Source organism: Prenolepis imparis, unplaced genomic scaffold (genome assembly GCF_030444845.1).
Source record: "Prenolepis imparis isolate NDT839.2.m4 unplaced genomic scaffold, iyPreImpa1.0 SCAF_5, whole genome shotgun sequence".
Taxonomy (NCBI): domain Eukaryota; kingdom Metazoa; phylum Arthropoda; class Insecta; order Hymenoptera; family Formicidae; genus Prenolepis; species Prenolepis imparis.
Window position 1 is genome coordinate 6311295 of NW_028141163.1, and position 22545 is coordinate 6333839.

Below are 22545 nucleotides of genomic sequence, written 5' to 3' on the forward strand. Positions count from 1 at the left end.
AAATGTATAATCGATGAATTTTTGGCTCGTCTTAAAATAGTAGAAATTGATACTTTTTTGACGCGGACCCTGTGCGACGCATCCTTATTTTATGTTTATCGTATTAAATAATTTGTACGCTGGTGTCTGCATGGTACCAAAAGTTTCTGTAATCAATGTACTATTAAAATGTATAATCGATGAATTTTTGGCTCGTCTTAAAATATTAGAAATCGATACTTTTTTGACGCGGACCCTGTGCGACGCATCCTTATTTTATGTTTATCGTATTAAAAATTTGTACGCTGGTGTCTGTTTGGTACCAAATGATTCTGTAATCAATGTAGTATTAAAATGTATAATCGATGAATTTTTGGCTCGTCTTAAAATAGTGGAAATTGATACTTTTTTGACGCGGACCCTGTGCGACGCATCTTTATTTTATGTTTATCGTATTAAAAAATTTGTACGCTGGTGTCTGTTTGTTATCAAATGATTCTGTGATCAATGTACTATTAAAATGTATAATCGATGAATTTTTGACTCGTCTTAAAATATTAGAAATTAATACATTTATGCCGCTGACCCTATGCGACGCATACTTAATTTATGTATAGCAAATGAAAAAGTTTGTACGCTGTTGTCTGCTTGGTACCAAAAGATTCTGTAATCATTGTACTATTAAAATGTATAATCGATGAATTTTTGGCTCGTCTTAAAATATTAGAAATTGATACATTTATGCCGCTGACCCTATGCGACGCATCCTTAATTTATGTATAGCAAATGAAAAAGTTTGTACGCTCTTGTCTGCTTGGTACCAAAAGTTTCTGTAATCAATGAACTATTAAAATGTATAATCGATGAATTTTTGGCTCGTCTTAAAATATTAGAAATTGATACTTTTTTGACGCTGACCCTGTGCGACGCATCCTTATTTTATGTTTATCGTATTAAAAAATTTGTACGCTGGTGTCTGCTTGATACCAAATAATTCTGTAATCAATGTACTATTAAAATGTATAATCGATGAATTTTTGAGGTGCAGACAATGTACAGTTAAAATTTATGAAAAATTAATTTTTTGTTTGTTTAAAAATATTGAAAATTTAAATTTTTTTACCGCGGACCCCATACGACGCGGATTCATTTTACGTTTATTAGACCAAAAAGGTAGTACGCTGGTATGCTGATGGTACCAAAATAATCTGCAAACAATACACTATTGAAACTTATATACGATTAATTTTTGGCTCGTTTTAGAATATAGAAAACTAAAATTTTTAAGCCGCGGATTCCATACGGCGCACAATTATGTTACGTATATTATACCAAAAAGTTTGTAGGCTGGTATGGTGATGGTACCATCATAATGTGCAGGCAATGTACTGTTGAAATATGTAAACGAATAATTTTTGGCGCGTTTTGAAATACTGAAAATTAAAATTTTTAAGCCATGGATCCCATACGGCGCACAATTATATTACGTATATAATACCAAAAAGTTTGTAGGCTGGTATGGTGATGGTACCATCATAATGTGCAGGCAATGTGCTGTTGAAATATGTAAACGAATAATTTTTGGCGCGTTTTAAAATACTGAAAATTAAAATTTTTAAGCCACGGATCCCATACGCCGCGGATTCATTTTACGTATATTAGACTAAAAAGGTACTACGCTGGTATGCTTATGGTACCAAAATAATCTGCAAACAATACACTATTCATGCATTTATAATTTTATGTTAATGATTAAATGATTGCGCGACGAAAAGGCGTACTGAGAAATTGTTGACTCGTACTACTTAATTTCTCTACTTTCTTACTTTGCGCATAATAAAATTACGATATATAAAGTGCGAGTTATTATTTTATTATTTTTGACTCGAATTTAATATTTTATGCTCATGGCAGAGTAATTGCGTGACAAAAAGGTTGAATTATTTTCTTTTCTAAAAAAGATATGTAAAATCGATACTCGCATATATCAAAGCTTATTGTTGTCGCTTTTCCGCGATGCTTATTGGCTGTCAAGATTCGCGTTGTATGTTATATTCGTAGCATCGAGAGGCTGTTATCGCGAGAATTAGCAGTTTGACAGTTTGTTCAAAATAAAATTTAAAAAAATAATAATATTAGTTTTAAATATGTTATAATACTTTAAACTGGATTAATATTTTTGAAAGTTATCAGCTGATTTCGATCAAAAAATATTAATCGAGAATAAGATATTATAACATATTATTTACAATTTTACAACATTTTACTATTTTAATATTTTAACATATTATTTTAAAATTTAATTACCAAATTAACGCTTTAATCAGTTGATTTCTATGAAAAAATATTAATCGAGTTTAAACAAATTTTATATTATTTTTTAATAAACAAAACTGAAGAATGGCGCGCGCGTAGCGCGCGCTTGTGTTGTTCTAGTTATATAAGGAAGTAAAAAAAATATGTAACTTTTCTTTTCTAATCGCATTATTTTACGTGATATATGTAAGTACATTTTTTTATCGTCTTTTTATTCCCAATTTCAATAATATGTTGCGGATGTTTTGCAAAATTTATCCATCTTACAAAAAGTCTAAACTTTTCATAAAACATTATCATAGTCTATAAGATTTAGCTTTTATCTAATATTTTACAAAAAGCGTCACATCTACATATACATGTATCGCAAAAATGTTGTGACAAATTTACAATAAAAATTTATATTTACAAAAGGATATTCGAATATATATATATATTTTATTTTACATTTTATTGATAGAAAACACGGAATTACACATATGTAATTATCCATAACAATCATGAGATTATAATACCTAAAATAAAGTATCACATGTATACGCTTATCTTTATGGACACGTGTGTGTATTATGCAATGAGAAAAAAAATATTTTTGCCCTCCTAGACTTAGGACGGGGAGGGGCGAAGGGGTGAGAGAGGCGGAGAAGGACAGCAATTTGCAACACGTACACGTACATACAAACTGAAAAAGACTGCTTTACGAACACTTGCTCGTGAAGTTACACGAATGAACGCGCCGAGCTCCCGGATCGCCGGGCAGCACCGATTGACGTCACCGATAGAGGCGGCCAAGATGGTTGTCAATGTTGATAAGTGGTTTGGTTACACGGAGGAGCAGCAGTGATAAGGTCGCGTCCTGTGACTGCGGAGCCGGGCCTCGCGGCCGGCCAGTTATGCCCGTGAAGTAAAAGGGGGCCCGTCCTCCCCGGTGAGGATCCGCGCGGTTTTCGGGTCGAGCGTTGCGCGCGCGAGGAATGGCGGACGGCGAGAAGGAGATACGACGTGCCCTGGACGACGTGCAATCTATGATCGACGTCTGCGCCGAACGACTCGAGGGCCTGCGGACCCAATGCTCCACCAGCGCGGAGCTCACCCAGCAGGAGATAAGGACGCTCGAGGTGAGAGAAGACTCCCGATCGATTCGCCGACCTGGTGCACCAAAATCATAGGCGCCCGATTTGCCGCCCGATCATCGTCATCGCGATCCCCTCCCGGTGCTCTCTGTTGACGTATCGCGACGTGTTGACTGTCAACAAATCGCAACTTGCATCATCGTAACTGTATATATCGTTTGTACTCGGCCAATTTCTACATCTTCGTCTTTTCTACGAAGAGTTCCTTCAAAATTTAATTAATTTCACCTCATTTCCGCGTTTTGTCAAATGCTTTACCTCGTTTTTCACAATGTTTGTTCGCTATTTTTTCTAATTTATATGATTGAGAAATTTGAAATTTTTTATGATGCGCCACTCCGATCGAAAGACAGATAATATTATTAAGAATTTATCTACAATTTTTCGGGGATTACAATGTAATAAGTTTTACGATAATAATTTGAATATCTATAATACGAAATTTAATTTACACAGACAAGCTTTTACCGAGTCCTGTATTCTTATCTTGAAGTATCATAATAAATTGATAAATTATCAAAATATACAAACTTTAACAAAACTTGTGATTAGGAGAAATAAATATATATACATAAATAATACATATAACATTATAAATTCTTTATAAATTAATAATATTTATAATCTGTGTCATAATAGCTGCAACATAGAGAGAGTGAAATCTATCTATGGCCGGTATTCATAGTCCGATCTTATATTTAAGCTCGTCTTAAGTCCGAGCTTGAGATGCTACGCAGCCATTTGATTGGTTGAATGGGGTCTTAAGTCAACCTCTGACCAGACTTAAGACGATCTTAAATATAAGATCGGACTATGAATACCGGCCTATATTTAAATATTATTTGTAGGGGAAATTAATAAAATTATACTCTAAACAACTTGTGACAAAGGTCAAATTGGCTGACTTGGCAGAGATGAGACAATATCCGTCATTACAACAATGGTTGCGGGTAGTTGGTCTCACCCAGGAATCGATTCAGGTAATAATAAATACAGAAATATGAGCAGACTATGATTTATTTGTTATACAGTTTAGTGTATGTGTGTGTGACAAATTTTACTCCATATCTCAATTCCAAAATCAAGTTATAATTTTTTTTTAATACTTTATTAATAATTTTAGATGGTTTGTAACAAAGCCAATTCCCTTGAGGCTCTGAAAGAGAAATCTGAACGTGAATTAAGCGGCATGCTAGGTGAAAATAATGTGCGTCGTGAAGAGGAACATCGTAGGCTCTGCAGAGCATTACATAATTTACGACGATATACGGGTGAATAAAATTTGTTTTACAAGAAAACAAATGTTGTGTTTTAAAATTATTAGCATTATATATTTTGTGTGTTATGCTTTTTCAGATGTTCTTATAAGAGGAGATATGGAGAATAGTGATATGAATTTATATTGGGATTCTTGGGATAGACATCATTTACGCACGGGAGCCTCTCCTAGGCCCATTCGATCTCGTACTACACGAAGTTCCGTTCCATCAGAAGATAGCATTCCGTATCATAATAACAATAATCTCAACAGCGATATATTGGCACAAACTTCTTCTGTAATATCTTTGACTACTAGTCCTCCTTGTACTCCTCTATTGCAAAGACAAAAATATGGTAAATAAAATGAAAAGATATCTCTTTAATTATCTTTTACATTCTGTTATGTCCAGTCTTGAAAATTATACTGATTAGTTTTTAATATATAACATAAACAACTACTAAAAATATATATTTAATGTACATTTAGGCATCTGTGAAATACCTTCCAATTTAAAGTTAAGCATTTAGAAAGTACTTGAATCATCTACATATTTTGTTTTTAAATGTACTTCTACTAAATGTGCAAGGCATTCCTGACATCTAGTATATCTTAGCATTTAATTTAAAATATAGACAACTTATATTCACTGTATAATTTTTTCTTGATTATAGGAACTAAATTTCCAACAACTCCTCCTCCATGCAAGAAACATCAGATCGGTGTACAAAGTAGTACATCACAACCTGAAGTGTTTCCATTAACTAAGTCAAAATCTCATGAATCACAATTAGCAAATCGTCTTGAGAATGTACAGCTTGATAATGATGATACATCATCTAGGTAATATTTAGGATTTTTACTATATATATAATTATCTTATATTAATTTAATATATATTACTCTTATTTAATGATAAATATCAATTTTATAGACCTAATTTAATATCAAATATGTATTTGTAATTTAAATATTCTAACGTATTATTCAAAACTTTTAGTTCTGGCAACGACTCTTCTGTAGGAAAAAAAAGTAATTCCACTGTAAAAAGAAGAAACCGTCTACCAACAGAACCAAGTTCGTGCTGTAGTACGACAGACTTTGTGAAAGCAGAGAGTTTCTTGCCAAACAGTAATAGTCCTATTAAATCCCCACCTTACACTAATGCAGAAAGTGATGATAACAGTTTTAAGGGAACAGGTATATAAAAGAAAAATTCTATATCTTAACGTTATATTATATACATTAAGTTAATGTAATATTTTCTGTTGTGTTATCTTTAGTATCAAGTCTCCAAGTGCCAAAATCTCCACGTACTCCGACTGTGACTCGCACTATGGGTCATATAATTGCTCATCGCTTTACCAAAACTATTAACACAGCAGTTAGATGTGACTACTGTGAAAAACCGATGGGATGGGGATTAACTATGTTAAAATGCAAGGAGTGTAAATATAAGTGCCACCGAGAATGTGAATCCAAAGTACCCCCCTCGTGTGGCCTACCTCAGGAACTCTTTAACGAGTTTAAACGAACTGTACAAGATGGTATGTACAAACTCTGCAACTTTAATAATTCTCATTATAAAAACGCCTGTGTTCCTCTTTCATGTTTTCTTTAAATTGTACTTTTTTTAAAAACGACATCTGATACATGATATATTAAATTATGAAAATTAAATTCTTTTAGGTATGAATGCTTCTCCAATATTAAGCAAGCCTGGCATAACATCCCCGAATCATCATAATCCAAATTTATTAAGAAAAGACCGAAGACGATCACATGTATATCCTTCTACGGTATATTTACAATCTACGAACTATTTTTTTTTTATTTTCACGAAAATATAAGTAAATTTATTATATATAAAAATTATTTTTATTAGAATGCAGAATCTAGTTCAAATACCTCGAGCTGTAACAGCTCAACGCCTTCTAGTCCAGCATTGCTACCTGCCAATACTAGCCAGACTCCACAGGCGCCTCTCAAACAACAGTTCCATTTTCCAGGTAAAGAAAAAAGCATTTGTTATAGTTTATAACTTTATCAGATCGAACATATTACTTATTTTACTTCCAGATGTGCTGAATGAAAAAGGAGTGACACATGAAACGCACAGATTCGAAGGTACAACTATGTCGAGTGATAGCGATAGAACAGTAAGTGTTTCCAGATCTGGTAGCGCCAGTACAGATTCAGAAAGGACACCGGTAAGAGTTGATTCTCAAGATTCTCAAGTTTCCGATAGCGAAATACCTGGGGATATAAATCGTTGGCCTCGACAGAATAGTGTATGTGTGTTACATTTAATCAAAAAAAGAGAATTTTAACAAAAATAAAAGATGTCTAATATAAATAATAAATTATATTTTATAATTTATGTTTTTTTAATCGCAGTTGTCGATGCGAGAGTGGGACATTCCATACGATGAATTAAAGATTGGAGAAGCAATCGGAACGGGAAGATTTGGTACAGTATATAGAGGCAATTGGCATGGAGATGTTGCAATTAAAGTCATAAATATGGATTATTATTTAGACGATGATAAGATATTAGAAGCATTCAAATTAGAGGTGAGAATATATATATTATATATTATATATATTTACTGTTATATTAACATTCGGATTTTGATAATGATGAAAAATATTTTATCTTGATTATTATAGGTAGGCACATTCCGAAAAACACGACATGAAAATCTAGTTTTATTTATGGGAGCTTGTATGAAACCTCCTCGATTAGCTATAGTGACTAGTATGAGTAAAGGCATGACACTTTATACTCATATTCATTTACGGAAGGACAAATTTAATATGAATAAAACTACTATTATAGCTCAACAGATTTCTCAGGTACATAAAAGCATTTTTGGGTCATTATATATTTATTTATGTGCATACAAATATGCTAGCATTTGAATAAATATAATATTAAAAAAGATATTAAAAATATATAAATATATATAACAAGTTTATAATACAAATATAAAAAATGTTATAATAATTCTTTCGTTATTATGTTATATATTCAAGCAATAACTTTATATCGTATAGGGTATGGGATATCTTCATGCTCGTGGTATAGTACACAAGGATCTTAAGAGCAAAAATATATTTTTAGAAAATGGAAAAGTTGTAATAACAGACTTTGGTCTATTCAGTGTTACAAAGTTGTGCTATGGAAATAGGTAAATTTATATTTCATAAAATAAAATTTATTTTCGCTAGATAAGTTATATTTTTATATTACTCTTTTAAAATACAAGCTTATTTTCATTTCATATATACATATATTATGTTTAGGAAAGGAAATGGACTGAATATACCACCTGGTTGGTTATGTTACTTAGCACCTGAGATTGTTCGACGACTGAGACCACAACAGAATCGAGATCAGGAAGAGTTACCATTTACAGCTGGTTCTGATGTTTATGCATTTGGGTTAGTATATTCTTTTTTATGATATATTTAAGTATACAATTCTACAGTATATACACTTCGAATATTATGAGAAACAATATATTTATATACTTATAATAAATTGTTTGTGATAAAATATTGATTGATGCAATGATAGATTTTATCTTGTAACTAATAAGTTTTAACAATCTAGAAAAATATATCGTAACGAAAATATATTCCAAAAGTATAGCAAATGAGTGAATGCAAAGCAATAATGATGAGATTGTTTAATTTAAAAATATTTTCTGATAGGACTGTCTGGTATGAATTATTATGTGGTGAATGGCCATTTAAAGGTCAACCTCCCGAAGCTATTATTTGGCAAGTTGGAAAAGGAATGAAGCAACCTTTAGCAAATTTGCAAGCTTCTCGTGATGTAAAGGTATATGTCTTCAAAATGGGTATATCTGTATACAATTAAGCTTCATTATTTTCATAAATTTCATATGCTATTTACAAAAGTTGTAGAAACTTTATAATTTTTTAAGGACATTTTGATGCATTGTTGGCAATACCATGCAGAACAACGTCCTGATTTTGCAAAGCTGTTAACTACACTCGAAAAGCTGCCTCGCAAAAGGTTAGCACGTAGTCCCTCTCATCCTATACATCTTTCTCGTTCTGCAGAATCTGTGTTTTGAACATTTAAGTCTATTTAAATACGCTGTTGTTCTTGTAGTGTAAATATAGAACTGAGCAATTATTGCCAGGTCTTTGTTCGTGAAGAGTAAAATAAAAGTCACTGAAAAGGTTTGCTTTCGTTTGTATTATTAATTTATTAAAATGTGCAATGAAAGAATATTGATGTTAATAATTGAGATTGTTAATAAATCGTTGCAAATTAAATATGTATCTTTTATTGTGAATAGAATCATGATATTAAAAAAAACAGTCTAGAAATATATAAGTCTATGCATATTTATATATATAATCTATATTTAAATGTATGTAAATGTATACATCTTTTAAATTTACAAAAAAGTCTTTAAACTCGTAAACAAATACATAATTTTCAACAACCTTCTTTTATATGTATTCTATAAAATAATTCTTCAGTGCACGTTTTAAGAAATATAAGTTCAACTTTTTTTAAAATAATATTGTTAATATATTTATTGAAAATATAGTGTAGGCAATAATTTATTTTAAATAAATTCTATATTATCAATATATGAAGAGGAAAGAGAATTGTCAAGTAAATGTCTTTAAATCTATATAGTAATATATATATATATATATATATATATATATATATATATATAAAACAAAATAAATGAATATAATAATTTTTCTCTCAAATATATAAAAAAATAATATATAATTCTGCAATTTTACATTATTTAAGACATAACATACAAGATCATTTCTTTCAAATATTTCTTTCATTTATAATGCATTCCAAAATATCTTTGCAGAAATCTTAAACTAGTTTCTACAAATTACATGCATAAAAAATAAATTTAGTGTTACTATTTATGTGTATGGATAATCGTGATAAAAGCATGTTATACTTAAAAATTTTTTTAATTTAAAAAAGTTGTTTACTATTATCTGAAAAAAGCTATAAAATGAAAGAATTGTTTTACAATATAAATATATTTATATTGTAAAACAATTCTTTCATTCTTCTTATAGCTTTTCTTTTTTCAGCTAAATGACAACAACTGATATATTTTTAATAGTACATATATACATACATATATATATTATAGGTAATTTTACTTAAATAAAATATTCTTTATTTATTATATTTTATAAATATTAACAATAAATTTTATTTGTTTAAAATGAGTGAAGAAATAAAAATAATAGAAAGTATATACATTGTATGTAACGAAATACTACTTTCAATAGTACTTTCAATAGTTGCAAAAATTTGTTCTTTTTAATAGTAACTTAAAATAAATTTTATGTCCATTGTCACATACAGTTCCTTAAATCTATTTATATCAATGTAAAACTATTCAAATATATATATAATTTTAGTTTAGTAAATACTTATTTTTTATTTGAAATCTCTTATATTTATTATTTAACATAGTTTATCAAAGAATAGATTATTCATATTCACAAATAAATTGTGATTTATATCACTTTTTAAACTCTCATACCTTCTCTTTCTAAAAAGTTTTTATCCATTACACATCTGTAACTCCTGTAATTGTCTTTGAAGATGCATAGCACGCAATTTATTCAATGCTATTCTCTTTTCAAACGTTTGTACCAAAGGCTTCGTAATAATATCTGTTATGTGAATCAACGCACGTGTTCTGACTGTAAATGAAAATTGTTTATATTCCTCGATTTGTTATTTACTTTCATATTATCAAATATTAGACAAAAGCTGTTATTTAAATAAATTATTTTATTCTAATCTAAACACACATTACCCTTTTTACTTTATACAATATACAGAACAATAAACAGAATTATACATACCAGCGTTATTATGAATGCTGGCAAGGACATCTGGATGATCTTTACAAGCTTCAGCCATATCTTCTTCTTCTTGTACCAAAATTTTTGACAGATCTGTCATTGTCTGCAACAGTATTTATTTTCAGAAAGATAGCATAGCTTTTTTTTTTAGCAAAAATAAATAACATTTTCTAATACAAAAAAGCTTACTCTCAAACATCTATCCGAAATATCTGGAGTATGTACTATCTCTAATGGTATTTCTGTGGCTTCACCATTATCTGATTGAAAGCAATTTAAAAAGATCTCGTGTTCCTACAAGACACACAAAATCACTCGTACTGTGAATATGTATATATATGAATATCACTTCTACATCATTTATCATTATAATCCATTTATATCAACAACTTTTAATAGTACACAGGCCATCATTTGTTAGATTATATATATATAAATTAAAAAATTCTATAATATTTCGTCCGATTATATATTTAATAATAATAATTGGCTGTTAGATAAAATTAGATAAACTTCTTTTTCAGTGATATGAGCCATTTCAGTGACCATATGTATTTTATGTATGTTGATGCAAATATTGGAAAAAGAAAAATATATACCTTTGATTCCTTGCCTTCTGAAAATACTGAAAATATTAAGCCTACAAAACTATGATCCATTGTTTGATAAGTAGCTTGAGTTCTGACATCTGCAAAATAAAAATGATGAATGTAAGAATTTTTTGATATAAAAAATTATATTGGTTATACATTTTGAAAGAGAAATAGAAAGAAAATATTTTTAATACGCACCAACATGTGAAGGACAAACTGTAATATGTGGATGGGAATGATACCAGCCAAGAACACGCATAGGTCGATTTAATTCCACCGTTAATCGTTCAGCTTCAGCAGCAGCTTTCAGTAACTGCTCGGAAGAAATTTCTACCCTGTCTTTCTTTTTGTCTAAACGTCGTAAGATGATAACAGCTGATATTTTTGCTACTCCACATGCAAACTAAAAAACACGAGTGATTAATGATCTACTTGTCTCATTAATTAAAAAAGAAAAAAATATTAAGTATAAAATATTAAAAGACTTAACATACATTGCCGATAAGTAAACCCATCACTTCAAAGTTTTCTGTTGATAAAGCATGTTGCAAACACACCATATAGACATCTGTTTGCAGTTCCACTTTTTGCAATGGAGAGTCATCCATTGTTTATAAAGATATTAATCCTGTAAAAATAACACAAATACAAATTATAATTATAAAATGTAACTATTGCATTTACACTCACACACACACACATCGCAAAAATATTTTTTATAGTATAAACACTATTAAGTTTACGAGACCAAAACAAAAATATAATTTTAAAATAATAACGCGAATGTGATAGATTAATGATTCCGAGGATAGCATCTGATTTCAAAATTATCCTCTTCTGCGACAGAAAAATGTTACATATCTCACGTATGAAACATATACAATTGATTTATTAAAAGAGCATAACCTCTTTTCTGCATTGACGTCCACATATCGGCTATTTATTCGATATTGAATTATTGAATATATATTTGATATACATTTTTTGAGTCATTATTTTACTCTCTACCTTTGCGCTAGTATTACTTAAAGTATATTACGTATACTTTACCTATTCACTAATACTGTATTCTTTTGCAATCTTGACAACTCTTGAACAACAACCGACAACCGATGCGATGTTCCCTCTCCCGCCCATACGTCACAGAATCGATAATTTTTCTCGATAATTCTTCAATCTTCGATTTTACGCTCGTCAAAAATAATCGTGCTTATTTAGCGCAACATGTGGCGTTGCATCACGATCTTACTCAACAATTCATTATTTATTTATTTATTATAAATATAAATAAATAATATATAATAATAAATAATTCGCTAAAAGCGAACAACATTATATTTGAAGAGGCGAATTTTTCCTTCCGTGCAGGTAAATAAACGCGTTTATATAATTCTGCTATAGGATGTGCAAGGATGCAACGAATAAGGAACTATTGTTGACATGAAATCAATCATCTTATTAATTCCAACAATTTAACTTGTTGTTTGTGTCGCTAGACATAATAACGTAATAGTTATATTATATATCATATACGCCTGTCGCAATTTGTCGCAGCGGCGTCCGATGTATGTATGAATGTGTATAATGTATATTTTATTCACACACACATAACATAGAAGAAACGGAACATTTAGCGCGCATGCAGTGTATGCGTGTCACAGACGCAGCACACACGTATGTTAATATTATACTTCTGAATTGCTTTCGATCCCACTTTGGACTACTTTGGAGTTCAATTAGAGGTGGTGTGATGCGCGTGGTGTGATGCTCAAAAGATGCCTGTAATCAGTTTTTTGTCATCCTACGGCGAGGTAACGTCAATAAGTTGTGCGAGGTTATGTCGGGCTATTGCGGGGGGACAGAGAGAGAGTCGGCTAAATAATCAGTAAACTTGCAAATTATTATAAATAATTTGTCGTGACGTAGATAACGACGGAAATGCCAAGGACTTTGTCGCGTCATGGTAGACGATAAAGCGTCAATTACTGCGGAAACCAAGTATCGTATGGTAAATGTGGATCGGGACGACGGCTCGAGGGAGGAAAAGCGTGTAACAGCAACGATGCCTTCGGAGTTGAGATCAATCAGCGCGAGTGACTGGATTACAGTCGCCGTACTATGTTTCGTGAATCTTATAAATTATATGGACCGTTTCACGGTCGCCGGTGAGTCTTGCCTTGTGAAAACACAATTGTTTAATGGAGGGAAGATACTCAAGATATTTTCTCATTTAACACAATATAAATATAAATGTTAATTTAATGTTATTTTTCCAATATATATATATATATATGTATTTGTAAATAAAGTCAATTTTTTGCAGGGGTACTGAACGACGTCAAAAAGGACTTTGATATTGGTAACGATATGTCTGGACTGCTGCAAACTGCATTTATCCTGAGTTATATGATATTTGCGCCATTATTTGGATATCTGGGAGATCGCTATAGTAGAAAATTCATTATGAGCGGTGGTGTATTCTTATGGTGCTTAACAACATTTATTGGTTCTTATATGAAGGTAAGGTATAATTTCTTCTACATAAAGTAAATCTTATATAAAGAGAAGAAAAATTAATTTATGTTCAAGAAATAATAAATAATGTAAAGTTTTATATATTACAAGTGTATATATACATATATACACACACTTAACAGATTTAATTTTTGCTGTATACAATAATACCATATGAAGCATATATATATATATATACGTATAATATATATAATACTTTTAATTTATTTCAGACATTTGGATGGTTCCTATTCTTTAGAGCACTTGTTGGTATAGGAGAAGCGAGTTACTCTACGATTGCGCCAACAATAATTAGTGATTTATTTGTGAAAGATGTACGTTCTAAAATGCTTGCCCTATTTTACTTCGCTATTCCAGTTGGGAGGTACATTGATTATATACAATTAGAAGATATATACACATTATGTAATATACTTATGTACACATTTTTTATTCTAGTGGTTTGGGATATATCGTAGGAGGTGAAACAGCTCGTATCGCTGGTAACTGGCAATGGGGATTACGTATTACTCCTATACTAGGTATTATAGCAATTCTGCTGTTACTCACCGTAGTCAGAGATCCTATTAGAGGCGAAAGAGAAGGTGGGGTTCATTTGACGAGTACCACATGGTCGCACGATATCAAGGAGCTATTAAGAAAGTAATATATATTGTATATTATTTTCCAATTATATATTTTCGTTATTAGAGAACTAAATTATTTATTAGTTTGTTTACTAATATATTTTTTTAAAAAGCAATGATTTATATTGTTTTAATTTCTCTATTTATTATTCAATCTATTATTTTTTGTTCAGGTAAAACAGAACAAATTCTATACTATAATTTATCGTAATTTATAGTTAATACTTCATTATATTCACACATAATATGTATTTTCAGTCCAAGCTTTATGCTATCTACTGCAGGATTTACTTGTGTGGCGTTTGTCACTGGTGCTCTGGCATGGTGGGCACCGACATATTTACAATTAGGTTTTAAATTACTTCCTTATGGAACGAATATCGATGCAGACGAGTACGTTTTTAAAATTCGTTGCAATAGCATGCATTTATTAAAAATTGATATATAACACGAGAATATACATGCCTTTAAAATATTACATAAATATATCTTAATGTTTTAGAGTTGCATATAAGTTTGGATTAATTGGTATGGCATCTGGTCTAATAGGTGTACCATTAGGTTCCACTATAGCACAAAAATTACGAACCTATTGGCAACAAGCTGATCCTCTAATATGCGCCATAGGTCTTCTAATAAGTGCTCCTTTATTATTCTTCGCTATGATTACTGCCAATACAAACTCTACTCTCTGTTACACATTAGTATTCTTTGGTCAACTGTCATTAAATTTAAATTGGTCTATTGTAGCAGATATGTTATTGGTAAGAAAAAGAACTTAACTATAAAAAAATAATTGTATTTTCTATGATTCTTTATATTTTAATATATAAATTTAATAATTCTTTTATTATATATTGCAGTATGTAGTAATTCCTACAAGGAGATCTACAGCAGAGGCATTCCAAATACTTATCGCACATGCTCTTGGAGATGCAGGCAGTCCCTATCTTATTGGACTGGTATATAGAAATAACTTAATTATTAATATATAATTAAATTTATTAATAATATATAATATAAATTGTTTATTTTTGTTTTAGATATCAGAAGGATTAAAGTCCACTCTCTTACCAGATTTATCTGTAGGGGGGCACTCTGCTGTTCACGACAATCAAAACACAATCGTCGAGTTTCGTAGCCTACAATATGCAATGTTTCTTACAATGTTTGTAGAAGTAATTGGTGCTCTGTTTTTCTTCCTGACAGCACTACATATACAAAAAGATAAAGCATTGGTTGATCTTGCTATTGCAGGTAAGTAGAGGACTGTGACTTAATACTAATTAGGACAAAATTGATGTTTAAATAACGCACTTTGTTTTGCATGTTCCACAATGAAATCATTACTAATGCAGCTTGATATATGTTTGACACACACATACACACATTAATGCTGTTGCGAACAATAAATGTCACTATAAAACTACTCTTCTTAAGTGCAGTTAATATGCAAAACATAGCTTATATGCAAAACATAACACAAATTCCAAGGATAATTTTTTAAAAGTATTTAATGCTAACTTATAGACACATAACTACTATTATTAAATAAAATATTGAGACAGTGTTCACACATATAATTCACAATATAATTTGGTAAGTGTAATACACACAAAACATATACATATATATAAAATTGAGATATTGAGAAATCTAAAATGTATTACTTGTTGACATTATTATATATAATGATGCTATATTCATAAAATTTTGTTTTAACATATATTCACATACATATATAATATATACATAATATGTATATTACCCCTATAGTATATTCTGGTTGGAATGTGAAATAAAAATTTGCAATTCTACTAAAACATTCTATTTTTATACAGTACATGAATTGTTCTCAACTTTGGACTTACAAGCACAAGTTTTGGGATCAAAACGAAGGTAGTATGCAAATTGCGATATCATTTAACACGTTAAGCGCCAAAAATTTTTATTTTTTTTATATTGAAATATATCAATAGAATAAAAAATATAAAATTAATATTAAAAAAGATATATTTCGATCAAATATAAACAAAGTATATATATGTGCAAAGTAGTCTTTAAGATTGCAAGGATAATTTAAAAGAATATCTTTATTTATTCATACATTTTATTTTTATCTCATATTTATTTTTATCAATTAACGAAAGTTAATATTGAGTTAATTAATACTTAGCAAAACTTATTAAATATATAAATATGTTTGTATTAGTTTTAATTTTTCTAGAAACAATAAGCTTCTAAACATGACTCTTTGCATCTTTGTATCATTTTTTTTTTCAATTTTATATATATTTAATATCGTGGCGCTTAACTTGTTAAAACTCAAGATTCTTTACATTTATTTTTTTTTTACTTTTTGTAATCAGTTGTATTCTACATGCAATCATTAATTTTGAAATCATTTATTACACACAGTTTTAAATCTTTATTTTATGTTCCACCAACATTTTTAGAATGGAGTAACATTTATATATTCGTACATTAAATTCGCTTTAATATTAGAAAAATGTAATGTCTATGAAAGAGATGATTTAAACATGTCTTATCATGAATATTTCTATTTATTATTAAAAATGGTGCTTAACGTGTTAAGAAATGCAAATTAAAGATATTAATATTAATAATTAATATAGCAAACATTTTATATTAATATTTTAGCAAATAACATAATTAAATTTGTAATGTATGCACGCGCGCGGTTGATATGACCTGTTTCGTAGATATTGTAATTCTTTCCTTTCTAATATTTTCCATCGATATTTTCATATGCATTTTTTATATATAATTACATACATTAATTATTGCATTTATTCCTATCTATACTAAACAATTATCATTTGTCTTATTATACTAACAGTTACACTACAACTAATAGTTATATTTTTTTATCATTTTGTATTTATTTATTTTTATAATATAATATTTTTCAATTTATATATGAATGATTGAGACATTCCGCATCTCTTAGAAAAGATATAAAGCATGTACTTTATTCCTTAAGTTTTTTTTAAATATAAAATATAAAAAGTTATATTTAATGTTTCCTCAAAAATATTTACATTTATAAAAATACATTTTGTATAAAATTTTTTTATTTTAAATCTGAAAGGATATTATGTGTTGAATTTCTCTCATACTACAGTCTTCACAATATAAGTTGCATTTATATTCTAATATTTCAATAATTATTAATTATATATCGAATAATTCATGGAAAAGACAGAGATTTTTTTATCATTTTCATTATTACATTTTGCTATTAAATTATTAAAATATTTTTCAGAAACGGGCTTTATTTATTGTAAACAGTACATGGTCTAGTATGGAATGTGCATGTAGTTATTTTTATATAACATACAAACATCTTTCTTGCAGACAAATATCTAGATACTAAGAATAATGGGCAAGCTGAATCAACGCATTTATAGATCATCACTGGGCCTCACCTGATAGTGTGCTGTGTATCTGGTACATAATTTATTTTCATGATTTCATTATCCCTTTTTTATTCAATTTGGTAATCAATTTAATCGAATCTGACTCTATATAAATGAAACAGTTTTCTATTCTATTTCTTACTATACTTGTATATATTCATACATACTTGTGTTTATTTAAACAGTATTTACAAAGACTTGACATTTAAAAAAAGAATACTTATGTTTTTTCTTAAATTATAAATTTGTTATAAAGACACAATCACAGTACATGAAAAGTGATGCTTAATACATATGATATAACACGCACATGAGTTATATATATGTATTATATTTTTATATCATATACGCAATTGTTAGTTTTATTTTTAATTCTCAAAGAATTTAATTTGTGTGACGTTTGCAATGATAACGTTAATATCTATTTATTAAATAACAAGGTTTGCGTTTATATATATGTAAAGCTGTTAAATCCTCGAAGAGATTTTTAAAAATGTTGATTGATTTTATAACAAAATTAGCGTAATTTACTTGATTAAATAATTAAATTGATTATCAATTATATTTTCATTATTTTACATTTCCCAATTAGATTTACGAATCATATTTTTAGTTTAATCCTTTCAGTATTGTTTTTTCATGAATAATTGAAAATTGTTTCTAAAATATATGTTTTCTCTTCTTGTGATTTATTTCAGCAAGGATGCATGAGGATGCTTTTAAATTTACATTTTGGTCTGGTTTTATATTTTGCCCGTGGATGTCATAAATGGGAAAAATAATGCATTAAAAAATTTTAAATTTGACTATATTTACTTTAAAGAATTACAAGAAATATAATATAAGGATAAAATTATAATTTCTTTCAATAAGAAATTATAATGAAATATAGAGAAAATAGACTTATGATATTCTTATCAGACTTGATACTTCTCTCTATTATTAGAAGTTTGACATTAACATTAGGATCAACATAAAATTAGAAATTAGTTTACTTTTATAAATATATATTATGGGGAATGAAAATATTATATTATATACAAATAATTGTGACTAAATTTAATATGTACATTGAAGTGATATGATATCATCCTTTGAACTGATGAAGCTTGCCTACAGATTTCTGTATGTAACATAACTAGTTGTAAGATTTTATGTTGTGAATGTATGTGTGGATACGGTAGAATATTGCATGCATATTTAGAATATTAGAAAATTAGATATATTGCCATCAAAATAAGGAACACTAGAAAAAATATTAACAATTAGTTAATGCAATCTAATTATATTATTGTTCTTTTAGATAGTTATAAATAATTACGTCTCTATGTTTATATTTCTGCCTACATGATTTTGCTTTAGAAAATTTATATCTACACTAATGGAAGACTGATTGTGAGTAGATGAAATTTCAAAATGCATTCTGCACAATTTATGTTTTATATTGCACAAGATTATTGTCGCTATAATATTTTTAATGAATTCACAATAAATGGATTTTAGCAGTCTTAAAATCGTAATAAATGCTTTGACAAGCTTTTAGGATATTGTTTATGTTTGTGTATATGTGTTGTCTTTTTATTAGACATATATTTGTTGCATATGTGTTTTATTTTGTTCTACTATATTCTATAAATTTCATACATGTGTCCTTACACAGAAACAAATTTTTCTTTCCATATTTAATGTTACTTTTTGAATGCTATCTATTTGTTGACAGAATAATATTGTGATTGGGGTAATATACTTCATATAGGAATTAATTAATTAAATACATTATATATAGAACAAATTTTTTCAAAGAAAAATGAGATTTTTAACAATATTATATGTATTTAATATTGTAAATATATTTATATATTTACATACGCAAATTAGTATATTATTAACACCTGCCGAGACTCATCTGTGTGACTGGATCTATATATTCGTATATAAAAGATATGTTAAAATAGCTTTTTTATATTATTTTCAGGTGGAAGTATTTCAGACTCAGTATGTATTTGCAACGACGCAGTTGATAGTGAATTGCAAAATGATAGAAATACGATATTAGAATATAATAGGCAAGAACCGTCTTCTCATATATAAAGTTTTTATAGTCTTAATACTTTAGATAAGTTACGATTATTATTATAATTGTACAGTACGATTCTATCAAACATATATATTGATTTGGTTTTATAAAACAAGATGTTCTGCATACAGAACGTATTTATAAAGAAAATTTGCATATAATCATAATGAAGAGTATCTTCAGAGAGGTAGTTGTGCAAGTTACCACTGTTAATAGTGTACAAAACAACTGATTCACAAACAATGAAACTCTTAGGATGTGGATGAAACACCGCCTATATAAATTGTAAAATATTTTTAAATATTATATTTTTATAATCACTCATTGCAAATTCACATATGTAGCATATTATTGAAATCATCATAATAGGTGCAAATTATATGAACGATAAGGCTGTAGTAAATAATTTGCATATGAGATGCATAAGTATTTTCTGATTAAATTGTCAGTAACATTCACACTGCTTCTGTATTAAGCTATAAAACTGTTAACAATAGCGTGATTCTTTATCATTATAACATCACAAACTGTATTCTATAAAATTAATTATATAAATATATATATATATATATACATATATATATAATAGTAATTAATATGTATTAATTAAGTTTGCTAATGAAATTAACTAATCAGAGGTAAATGTAGATATACATTTTGATAATTACTATAAGAATGAATATGATTGTATTTTCTCTTAGAATTTTAGGTGATTTTTCAATTTTTTCTTCTGGAAACAATACATCACAGATGCATATCATGCAATGGATTGAATTTAAAGTTAGTTATAAACGTTGTTACAGATTATCTCAGACTTAATATCTTCTCTCTTCTTTCTTCCAATGATATAAAAATATTAAATAGATATAGTCTTTTGCACAATAGATTCTTTTAATATTTATCATTATATACAAAAAGTTTCTCTCTTCTTTTTAATATTTATAATATATTATATTTTTTTCTACCGTGTGTGAAATGCTTATAAATCTGAAATATTTAAAACTCTCAAACAGTAATTTAATATTCTGTTACATGTGTGTGAAATGTATTTTAGGACAATATTAAAAATTAAATATATAAGATCTCTGTCTATAAAATATATATCTTGTATTATAATATAATTAAATCTTTATATCTGTACATTTACATAAAAGGAAAATAAGCACAAAATTATTGTAAAATTAATACATCAAGCAAAACTATTAAATCAATTAGCTTCAAGTTAAAGAATTATAAAATTTATTATTTTTTATCACAAAATAGAGATGAAATTGAGAAATTATACCTATTATATGTATATTGTGTGAGCTTTTGTTTAAATCTGTATTTGGCAACATTCAATTAAGTAAAATGCACGTAACAATATAAATAAATGCATTTGCAATTACAAATATTTTAGCACATGTATAAAAAATAGTGCAATATGATATGAAATGATAAGTAGAAATTATAGATTATAAAATTAATCTATATTTAATTGTTTTAAGAAAGAAACTTCATTATACATTATGTATTATGCAAATAAATATTTTGTACATAATCCGTCCGCAGTAATACATATATGTATATCTTTTATTTAGTGATGATCTCTCTTTATTGCAATCATCTTTTTCGTTAAATCAGGATTTTATAGAACACATTTTTTAATAAAATTCTTTTAATTTGATTATTTTCTTTACAGATTTTTAATAAAAAATATTTTCAATGTTTATTTGCTATATGAATATTTTTGCCTAATTCTATGAATATTATATTATAAATACTTTGATCGTTTTCTTAGATCATCCTGCATACGCAAAATACGCCGCAGCATCGTGTAACACATATATACAGATCGCGATTGCGTTACAAATAAGCGAGCGAAATTGGTATTTTTAATGGGAAGTCGAAGACAGGCTGAATAGAGTGAGTTATCGGAGAGGGAAGCGACACTCGGTTTCTTTGATCAATAATGAAACTTCTCTTCGCCTTCCTCACTGTCTCTCTCCCCGTTTTTCTCCTCTCTTTCTTTCTCATTGTACCTATTTTTCCACGGGGATCTCTCACTCGATCCCCGCTTTCTCACCCCCCTGTACACTTTTACGCGGTCTCTTGTTCACCCCTTCCCATCTTCATTTCGCTGCTCTGTCTTATCTTATACATTTTTAACCCTTACTTTGGCCCCCGCATAGACGAGGAGAAAAGCTCAAAGCGAGAGCCAAGTTTTAACAATCCTTAAGGTGTATCCCCCAAGGCCGCTGGTCCTCTTTCTTCTAGATAATCCACTCGGCGATTCGTTCGCGCGTGAGCCTCTATGCAAAAGGACTTGGTAGCCTGCATCCTTCAAAGAGTGGCTACGAATCCACGAGGAATTTGGGTCTTCCGTAAGAAACTTCCCCGGAAGTCAATAAGATAGTTAAAATTTCGTTTGATGCGAGGTATATCGAATCTATCGAAAAGGAGAACAAATTAAATTAGAATTTGATTGAAAAAATTATTTGGGCAAAAGTCAATTTATTTTGTATTAAAAAAACATGATTTTGGTTCATTAATTTATTTATTTTTGAAATGTAATCTCTTAAAATTCTCTTCATCTTTCTACAGCTCTGTTGCATCTTCGTAATTTCATTAAGAAGAAATCGATTTCACATTGATAAAAAACTCATCTTAATTTGGAAATTTAATAAGATAAAAAAAGGATACTA

The 22545-nt window shown here is 28.8% G+C and overlaps 3 protein-coding genes across 9 annotated transcripts; 2 read left to right on the plus strand and 1 right to left on the minus strand.

The window, feature by feature from the left end:
- The first annotated feature begins 3029 nt into the window (after positions 1-3029).
- Positions 3030-8904, plus strand: Ksr (kinase suppressor of ras). Of its 2 annotated transcripts, none has more exons than XM_083039186.1 (16): positions 3030-3413; positions 4277-4408; positions 4552-4699; positions 4785-5042; positions 5361-5529; positions 5687-5886; positions 5970-6233; positions 6376-6485; positions 6572-6695; positions 6784-6977; positions 7084-7260; positions 7357-7542; positions 7744-7877; positions 7993-8130; positions 8404-8533; positions 8640-8904. In XM_083039186.1, exons 1-16 carry the CDS (start codon positions 3270-3272, stop codon positions 8790-8792), a joined length of 2661 nt encoding a protein of 886 aa, XP_082895312.1. In that variant the 5' UTR covers positions 3030-3269; the 3' UTR covers positions 8793-8904. The 2 variants fall into 2 exon arrangements, with proteins under 2 accessions (XP_082895312.1, XP_082895311.1); XM_083039185.1 differs by having other exon boundaries at positions 3032-3413; positions 6766-6977.
- LOC145936726 (lys-63-specific deubiquitinase BRCC36) lies at positions 8648-12386 on the minus strand. 2 transcript variants are annotated; one of them, XM_083039193.1, is made up of 8 exons: positions 12234-12379; positions 11678-11811; positions 11382-11586; positions 11190-11278; positions 10780-10884; positions 10591-10693; positions 10263-10425; positions 8648-8781 (listed from the first exon to the last, which is right to left on the minus strand). In XM_083039193.1, exons 2-7 carry the CDS (start codon positions 11789-11791, stop codon positions 10283-10285), a joined length of 759 nt encoding a protein of 252 aa, XP_082895319.1. In that variant the 5' UTR covers positions 11792-11811; positions 12234-12379; the 3' UTR covers positions 8648-8781; positions 10263-10282. The 2 variants fall into 2 exon arrangements, with proteins under 2 accessions (XP_082895319.1, XP_082895320.1); XM_083039194.1 differs by lacking the exon at positions 10780-10884 and having other exon boundaries at positions 12234-12386.
- Positions 12387-12798: 412 nt separating this feature from the next.
- On the plus strand, positions 12799-21221 carry Spin (lysolipid transporter protein spinster). 5 transcript variants are annotated; one of them, XM_083039189.1, is made up of 11 exons: positions 12799-12994; positions 13110-13348; positions 13507-13703; positions 13931-14082; positions 14157-14360; positions 14603-14737; positions 14847-15108; positions 15208-15306; positions 15388-15601; positions 17723-17815; positions 19760-19887. In XM_083039189.1, the coding sequence occupies exons 2-10, from the start codon at positions 13144-13146 to the stop codon at positions 17773-17775; spliced, it is 1521 nt and encodes a 506-aa protein (XP_082895315.1). In that variant the 5' UTR covers positions 12799-12994; positions 13110-13143; the 3' UTR covers positions 17776-17815; positions 19760-19887. The 5 variants fall into 5 exon arrangements, with proteins under 5 accessions (XP_082895315.1, XP_082895316.1, XP_082895313.1 ...); XM_083039190.1 differs by lacking the exon at positions 19760-19887 and adding an exon at positions 18483-19715; XM_083039187.1 differs by lacking the exon at positions 17723-17815 and having other exon boundaries at positions 19760-21220.
- The last annotated feature ends 1324 nt before the right edge of the window (positions 21222-22545 follow it).

Excerpts from the sequence above, each read along its gene's own strand:
- Ksr (XM_083039185.1), top strand. The coding sequence starts at position 3,270 with ATGGCGGACGGCGAGAAGGAGATACGACGTGCCCTGGACGACGTGCAA. Across the intron at positions 6,234-6,375 it reads TAAACGAACTGTACAAGATG|GTATGAATGCTTCTCCAATA; the intron begins GTATGTACAAAC and ends AAATTCTTTTAG. Across the intron at positions 8,534-8,639 it reads AAGCTTCTCGTGATGTAAAG|GACATTTTGATGCATTGTTG; the intron begins GTATATGTCTTC and ends TAATTTTTTAAG.
- LOC145936726 (XM_083039193.1), bottom strand. The coding sequence starts at position 11,791 with ATGGATGACTCTCCATTGCAAAAAGTGGAACTGCAAACAGATGTCTAT. Across the intron at positions 11,279-11,381 it reads AGTTTGTCCTTCACATGTTG|ATGTCAGAACTCAAGCTACT; the intron begins GTGCGTATTAAA and ends TTTATTTTGCAG. Across the intron at positions 10,426-10,590 it reads CAGCATTCATAATAACGCTG|TCAGAACACGTGCGTTGATT; the intron begins GTATGTATAATT and ends TTTCATTTACAG.
- Spin (XM_083039187.1), top strand. The coding sequence starts at position 13,144 with ATGGTAGACGATAAAGCGTCAATTACTGCGGAAACCAAGTATCGTATG. Across the intron at positions 14,083-14,156 it reads TTCGCTATTCCAGTTGGGAG|TGGTTTGGGATATATCGTAG; the intron begins GTACATTGATTA and ends TTTTTATTCTAG. Across the intron at positions 14,738-14,846 it reads ACGAATATCGATGCAGACGA|AGTTGCATATAAGTTTGGAT; the intron begins GTACGTTTTTAA and ends TTAATGTTTTAG.